We start from the raw sequence: 8514 nt of genomic DNA, 5'->3' as shown, positions 1-8514 counted from the left end.
TCTCAGTCGACTGATTTTTAGCAGTACCATATGGTCCGTCCAAAGTAAGTATTCAAGGTCATATAGCAGTATGGTAGAACCGCGTGCACAACAACTTTCGCTCGGTGCATGACAACCACGATGTCTTGTGCCAGTATGTATTGATGGTTCGTGTTCCTATAAACTGCAAATACCACCAACGTCCATCACGCCGCTCCACGACTGTGCCACACCAGCAAAGATATTTTATGGACCTCCCATATTCGCATGGCCCGATCCCTAATTCCAGCAAGAACCCTAGCCGCTGCAAATGACCAACGCAAACCAGGCTCCTGATCCTGTCGCTCCCCCCATAGTACCCTGTGCGGACCGTGGAAGGAATGTAGTGACATGCGTCCATGCCGCGGGCAGAACACCAGAGAGAGGTTCTACAAGTGCTGAAATCACAACCTCGAGGCATGAGTTGGTTCCAAACTACTTTGAGGCAATTCCAGGGAAAATAACGATAATTCAACCCAGAGCCCGGACTCGGGTGAGCACAATGAACAATACCTTGATTTGAAATATAAAAAGAGTTAAAAAAATTCCAATTTTTGTGCGGTGCAAGATGCTTCTGTTCGTGAGCTCTGTGCAAAATTTTGTGAAGTTTGGACCTTCGAGAAACTCATGGCAAAAAAGACAAAATCAAGCGTGAACAATTCGATTTTCAAAAGTTTCTCAGACATTTGAAATTTGTCTTTTTTGCCACGAACTCCTCGGATGTCCAAACTTTACAAAATTTTGAACCGAGTTCACGCACAGAAGCATCTCGCACCATAAAAGAAATTAGAACTTTTTGAATTTTTTTTATTTTAATTCACGGTACTGTTAATGCCTTGGCTCATCTGAGCCCGGGCACCAAATGGCCGCTTCCGGAAAATAGCTACTGTCCCTTGTTTTGGTCATGTCTAAATGCCTCTCCATTATATCACTTGCAGAGCTGCTAGCCTTCTTATGCCTCTTCTATGTCATGTGTCATAATTTTCTGTTACAAAGTCGTGCCACATTATAGACGGTGATTGTGCATGTCTAACTTGATTGCGATTCACGTCGTTGTCATTGCTTTTCTTCATAGACAAAATGTACTGTGACATAAGGGGTTGACGGAATACTCTGCCGTCTAAGGAGAGACGTGCAAGTACATCTTTCCTGTTAAAATTTCCTGAAGTATGTGCTCCCTTTGGACACGTGGTCACGCCACACAATGTTTTGCTAGTACAGTCAAGGATCAACACATCTCATTAATCATGAAGGACTACCATGTATTTAATAATATTGGAAGAAAAGGATTTCAGTATTTCCTACATTTTTGTATGATAAGTACATGAATGCACGAACAATTGCACACTATTGATTTGATATATTTAAGATGTATCCGCAACAAAGTCTTGTATCACAGTTCTTACCGCGACAGGAATCCTAACCGAGTGGGTATTTCCATCTGACCATGTCAAGCTCCCAAAGGTAAACCCGCCTTGCACTCTCCGCCTTGTAGTAAACGACACCCTAAATGTCATGCTTGTGCTACTACCTTTGGCGAATGTGATCATTGATGGCTCCACGGACATGACCACCCCTGCTGGAGCTTCAAGCACCGCATGATAAGTCGTTCCGACCGCCCCCACATTTGTGATAGTGCGTTGAACCGTGACATGGTCCTTGAGGTCCGGAATAGCGATCGACGGGAGATTGAGATTGAGTTGGTAGGATTCGCAACCATGTAACAATCCTATGGTGCAGTTAAAAAACTTGTTGTACTCTCTTGCATCCATGTTGTAGACCAAGCCAGGGTCACTGGCTCTGTCTGGGTCTATGTGGCCACCACCAAAGTCGAAAGGATCAGCCACCTTCCTCGGGACCGTCTCTGCTTCGATTGGCGCACCAAAACCATCGGTCACTGATGCTAGAATCATCACAAAGAAACAAGTTAGTAATATAAGATAAACTAGCTGGAAGAACTTTGCATATAAACATTGTGCATACCTGTGGTGACAATTGCAGACTTGATCATAGCAGGTGACCAATCAGGGTGAATCGACTTAAGCAATGCGGTCACCGCAGAGACATGTGGACATGCCATGGATGTACCAGAAAATAACACATAGGAGCCACGAACAGCTGCTAAGATGCTGACACCTGGCGCAGTTATGTCGGGCTGTCAAAACATCCACAGAGATAAAAGTCTTAAATCCGGAGACGGTCACAAAAGTTAGTTAAAAGCACCGCAAGTATTTGCGCAAAAAAGGGGGGACCGCAAGTGCAATTATTTTGTCTTTGAGTTATAAATTTCACAGTGGGAGTACCTTGAGTATGCCTGGATATAGGGGGCTCGGACCTCTGGAGGAGAATGAAGCAACCCTCGGCGATAGCACCCCGTCTCCGACAACAGTCATGGTAGGTGACACCTTCACAATGGGATTCCTATCATGACAAAAAACATTCACAGATTAGTTATTGGAGAAAGAAAATATATGACGATCGACCCTATTCCAGGCAACACGACTTCTTACTCTGTGTTCTCCCAGTAAGATGCAATTTTCTGTGCGATTTCGTAGTCTACCACAACGCATGGCATGCCGGCCTTGCACGCCGTTAGGGAGTCCAAGCTGTTCATGTTGTATTGCGCGAAGATGAGGCCCTTGGCTCCGGCACTCACGGTACGGTTGATGGTGCGGGGTAGCTCTACCCGAGGCAACACGCTCGGAGCCTCCCTCGGTGCGTAGCACAACACGATCTTGCCGGTCACATTGCTTGACGCTAACCACTCCTCCGTGCAGCTGCGCAAAAGTTTTAAACTGAATATGGTTCGATAAACTGTGGAACTAATAACAATGTAACTTGTCAATTGAGTGTGTTATGTCGCTACCTTCCCGCATGAACAAGCTCCTTAAAGTCGTCGCTGTTCAGAGTAGAGTTGTAGTAAAGAGATTGTCCCTGCGTTTAAGATCAAAGACAAATGAGAGAGTAAGTTTTTCTTTTTCAAGAAAGTTAAATGAATGCCTATACGATTATGTTTCGGCGCACGCTAATTTGACACTTGACGTATCATACGACTTCCCGCCAGAAAAGAGTAAAACCTATACAATTATGGTAAGTCAGTCGTGTTCTTTCAACTAAAAACAGTTTGTTAGTTAACCTGTACCTAGCATGTGTAATGATGTAAATTATCGACTTTTATCTAGCTGGGATGTTTCTATTCCTTGAGAGTGGACGTATTTGGGTGCATTTTCCTATATATTTTTTAAAAAGGAAATATCAGAACAAGTACTTGGAGAAACGTACATACCACAAGCTTTTCTTTGTTTCCGAGAGATATGAAGGTTGGGAAGGCCCGGTCCATCGTGCTAGCGGCCACTGTCATGACCCATGGCACGACATTCGTCACCGTTTGTGGTGCCGGGCCATCATTCCCGGCAGAGAAGATAACTGAGATCCCTCTCAAGACAGCATGAAGTGTCCCAGGGAACTCATGACCGGCACCCCCTCCTAGTGAGAGCGATAAGACATCTACACCATCGTGTATGGCATCGTCAATGGCTGCGAGGATGCTCGCGTCACTGGCTGCTGTGTTCGGGCCCCATAACACCTTGTAAATTGCTAGCCGTGCACGTGGTGCCCCGCCACGTGCCATGCCGGTGGCTAGGCCGGCATAGCTCACACCCTGCACTTCTCCTCCGGCAATCGTCGAGGCAACATGAGTGCCATGGCCGCTGAAATCCCGAGGTGACATGTACTCACCCTTGAGGTGCATGGCATTAATTCCCTCGGAGTACCACCGTGCGCCGATGATCTTTCTATTGCAACTCGTTGCATTGAACGCTGTTCCGGTCTGGCATATGCCTTTCCACCGTGCCTGCACAGGGCCGTATCCGTTGTCATCAAAGCTTCGTGATTCAGGCCATATGCCTGCAACAAAAACAAGCACGGAGTCAACCGATGTCCATTTCTAATGTCTGACTTGGGTTTCAACAACTTCTGGATTTAAACTAGAAATTTGATTACAAACCTGAATCGATCACCCCGATGATGATATCTTCACCGTAGTTCGCTTTTCGGAGGAGGTCAGTTTGTTGTGGTGATTTGTTGTGTCCAAGGCCAAGGAAGTCCCAGCTTCGAGTTGTGTGCGCCTTGTGGTAAGTGTTAGGCTTCACACTTATAACTTCAGGAAATTCTACAATTGTAGTATCCAATGTGAATTACTCCGCAAAAAACATATAAAGACACCCCACAAAAAAAACATATAAAGACAGCAGATCTTTATCACTTACTTGCCAACGTCCTAGCTTGGGTTTTGGTGAGCATTGCCGCAAACCCAGAGAATCCGTGTTTGTAACTGTAAACTATCGACTTCAAGGATTCATCTTTGCTGTTGCAGACAAGACATAATGTTAGCAACAGTACTAATATATAGTAACATGGATTACTAGCTAGCCAGTACCTCCCAAGCACGGAGGTTAGTATGTCATGGTGTGACGCGGTGACAGCAGATGGATCATCATGTTTCTTCTCCCCCATGTACACTATGTAGAGCTGAAATGAACATGCGAAGAGAGGTCAGAATTTTTTTTAGAACAAGCCAAAGTTAAAGTCTTGCGAACAAGAAGGAATTATAACTTACTTTGCTCGACGCATTTGCCGAAAGAGGCAACAGTGTGACCAGTAGCAGAGCGCAGCAAGAGAAAGCTATCCTCGAATCCATGTCCGATCTCGAGAAGAGTGTTATGTTCTTCTCTCCTCTCGCGTGTATGTATATATAGCATAGGAGCCAGGTGCTATCCATGAGGTGAAGGAAGAAAGAACAGTTCAAAAGAACATTACGTGTTTCAAAAGAACACGTGATCGAGAAAAACGATAGGACTAGACGACCATGTCGTATCTACCACCATTAAACAACTTGAAGCAGACTTAATGACATGAGGTCGACCTCAAAACAACAAGCTTCGTTTAATCAGTGGGCATAAAATTATAAAAACAACCATGGGGGCTGCAAGAACCGTTCAAACCATGATATGTTTGCATTGTCAGCGTTAGGTGGTACACGTACCTGAGAAAGAAAGCGCAGACCATGGTCCTTATAGGAAGCACCGTGCTCATCGGGCATCCAGGCCGTGTCCATGTCATGACACCAGCGCTTTGCTGGGTCTTTAAAAAAAAAACTTTAGTAAAGTTGATAAAGGTGACGGCAATTTATAGAAACAAAAATTTGACCCATTGAAGCATTCCACGCGTAAAGATTGGTTTGGCCGGTTCGTTTCTCTAATAGCTAAATTCATTTTTTTTTCGAAGAACCTCTTGGAGAGAGCAGGGGTTCCTGCAATTTCTATAAAAATGATAGAAATGGTCCAGTTTGCAAGTAAAACCACGCCCAAAAACCTACACAGATGATGCAATTTATAAGAAAAAACTAACCCAAAAACCTACCGGAGCTCGAGGATTATATAAAAACGTCTCAAATGCCTGGACCGGCCGCCAGTTAGTGATTGGTCAAAAAAAAAAACTCGACCCAATTGGACCTCTCAAACCGCGGATAACGCCCGGGCTGACCGGCACCCCTCATATCCCGCCCAAATATAGGACGGATATGAGGTGGCCCGAGCACGCCCTGGCCCGTCCGCCTGACAGGCCCGACCCACCGCCGACCCCATAAAAAACCCCAATCCGGGCGGCGAGCTCAAACCCTAGCTCACTCTGTCCCTCTCTCTCTCTTGCTCCGTCCACTCCTCTCCCTCTCCCTTTCCGATCCCATCCACCAGGATGAGCAGCTCCGATAGCGACTCCGGCTCGAAGCTCGACTACAAGGAGGAGTTGGCCCTCTGCATTGATCTGGAGCGGTCCAAGGTGAAGACCGGCGTCAGCTCCGGATCTAGAGCGTCGCCGCAGCTCCCGCGTCGGCGCAGCGCGGACGCTGGAGCTGGACCCTCCCGTCCAGCGCACAGCGACGCAGGGACAACACAGTCCGCTTCGGCCTTGCGCCGTCTCCTTCCCTCGCCGGCGGCTCCTCCACGCGGCCAGCGCTGGGTGCTGTGCCCACGCCTCCGGCCCGCAAGCGCACTCCAGAGTTGGAGGCGTGCGCCACGCGTCGCGAGCGGCCGCATCCACGGGAGAGGGACGCGGCGGAGCAGTCCGCGCGCCGTCGCCACGGGACGGAGCCGGACGCCGAGAGGATGCGTGTCTCCTCGCATGGGTGTACCACCGCTCCCTCAAGATGGTGGAGATGGACACCCGCTGCCTCCGACGGTAAGAACACTAAGGCGCTCTGGCTTGTTATTGAGCAGTCGGTGAAGGAAATATGCCCTAGAGCCAATAATGAAGTTGTTATTTATATTTCCTTACATTATGATAAAATTTTATTATTCATGCCAGAATTGTATTAACCAGAAACTTGATACATGTGTGAATACATAGACAAAACAAAGTGTCCCTAGTATGCCTCTACTTGACTAGCTCGTTAATCAAAGATGGTTAAGTTTCCTGACCATAGACATGTGTTGTCATTTGATGAACGGGATCACATCATTAGGAGAATGATGTGATGAGAAGACCCATCCGTTAGCTTAGCATAATGATCGTTAAGTTCTATTGCTATTGCTTTCTTCATGACTCTTACATATTCCTCTGATTATGAGATTATGCAACTCCCAAATACCGGAGGAACACCTTGTGTGCTATCAAACGTCACAACGTATCTGGGTGATTATAAAGATGCTCTACAGGTGTCTCTGATGGTGTTTGTTGGGTTGGCATAGATCAAGATTAGGATTTGTCACTCCGAGTATCGGAGAGGTATCTCTGGGCCCTCTCGGTAATGCACATCACTATAAGGCTTGCAAGTAATGTGACTAATGAGTTAGTTACGGGATGATGCATTACGGAACGAGTAAAGAGACTTGCCGGTGACGAGATTGAACTAGGTATGAGGATACTGACGATCGAATCTTGGGCAAGTAACATACCGATGACAAAGGAAATAACATACGTTGTTATTGCAGTTTGACCGATAAAGATCTTCATAGAATATGTAGGAACCAATATGAGCATCCAGGTTCCTCTATTGGTTATTGACCGGAGATGTGTCTCGGTCATGTCTACATAGTTCTCGAACCCGTAGGGTCCGCACGCTTAACGTTCGATGACGATTTGTATTATGAGTTATGTGTTTTGGTGATTGAAGTTTGTTCGGAGTTCCGGATGAGATCACGGACATGACGAGGAGTCTCGAAATGGTCGAGAGGTAAAGATTCATATATTGGAAAGTAGTATTCAGACATCGGAATGGTTTCGAGAGGTTCAGGTATTTTACCGGAGTACCGAGGGCTTACCGGAACCCTCCGAGGAAGTATTGGGCCTATATGGGCCTTAGGGGAGAGAGAGGGAAGCCCGCGAGGGGGGGCATGCTCCCCCCTCTAAGGGAGTCCGAATAGGACAAGGAGGAGGGGGCGCGGCCCCCTTTCCCTCTCCCTCTCCTTTCTCTTCCCCTCCGGTGAGAAAGGAAAAGGGGGGGGGGGCGAATCCTACTAGGAGCGGAGTCCTAGTAGGACTCCCCCCCATGGCGCGCCCCTCCTGGCCGGCCTCCTCCTCCTCCCCTCCTTTATATACGGGGGCAGGGGGGCACCCCATAGCACATCAATTCTTCTCTTAGCCGTGTGCGGTGCCTCCTCCACAGTTTACTCCTCCGATCATAGCTTCGTAGTGCTTAGGCGAAGCCCCGCGCGGATCACATCACCATAACCGTCACCACGCCGTCATGCTAACGGAACTCTCCCTCGACCTTCTGCTGGATCAAGAGTTCGAGGGACGTCATCGAGCTGTACGTGTGCTGAACTCGGAGGTGCCGTACGTTTGGTACTAGATCGGTTGGATCATGAAGACGTTCGACTACATCAACCGCGTTAACCTAACGCTTCCGCTTTCTGTCTACGAGGGTATGTGGACACAGTCTCCCCCTCTCGTTGCTATGCATCTCCTAGATAGATCTTGCGTGATCGTAGGAAAATTTTGAAATTGCATGCTGCGTTCCCCAATAGTGGCATCCGAGCCAGGTCTATGCGTAGATGATATGCACAAGTAGAACACAAAGAGTTGTGGGCGATAATAATCATACTGCTTACCACCAACGTATTATTTTGATTTGGCAGTATTGTTGGATGAACCGGCCCGGACCAACCTTACACGACCATGTTCATGAGACCGGTTCCACTGACAGACATGCAACTTGTTTTGCATAAAGGTGGCTTGCGGGTGTTTGTTTCTCCAACTTTAGTTGAATCGAATTTGACTGCGGCCGGTCCTTGTTGAAGGTTAAAACAGCACACTTGACAAAAAAAACGTCATGGTTTTGATGCGTAGGTAAGAACGGTTCTTGCTAGAAGCCCGTAGAAGCCATGTAAAACTTGCAACAACAAGACTTCTAACTTGTTTTTGCAGGGCATATTGTGATGTGATATGGTCAAGACATGATGTGATATACATTGTTGTATGAGATGATCCTATTTTGTA

The 8514-nt window shown here is 47.1% G+C and overlaps 1 protein-coding gene across 1 annotated transcript; it reads right to left on the bottom strand.

Moving 5' to 3' along the window:
* Positions 1–1259: 1259 nt before the first annotated feature.
* Positions 1260–4741, bottom strand: LOC125542991 (subtilisin-like protease SBT3.9). The gene is made up of 10 exons (XM_048706236.1): positions 4637–4741; positions 4457–4548; positions 4287–4384; positions 4025–4189; positions 3305–3924; positions 2885–2952; positions 2529–2795; positions 2322–2439; positions 2002–2173; positions 1260–1921 (listed from the first exon to the last, which is right to left on the bottom strand). The coding sequence occupies exons 1-10, from the start codon at positions 4715–4717 to the stop codon at positions 1383–1385; spliced, it is 2220 nt and encodes a 739-aa protein (XP_048562193.1). The 5' UTR covers positions 4718–4741; the 3' UTR covers positions 1260–1382.
* Positions 4742–8514: the final 3773 nt, after the last annotated feature.

The sequence above is a fragment of the Triticum urartu genome, chromosome 3 (assembly GCF_003073215.2).
Source record: "Triticum urartu cultivar G1812 chromosome 3, Tu2.1, whole genome shotgun sequence".
In the NCBI taxonomy this organism is placed as follows: domain Eukaryota; kingdom Viridiplantae; phylum Streptophyta; class Magnoliopsida; order Poales; family Poaceae; genus Triticum; species Triticum urartu.
This window is presented reverse-complemented; position numbering and strand designations above follow the sequence as displayed.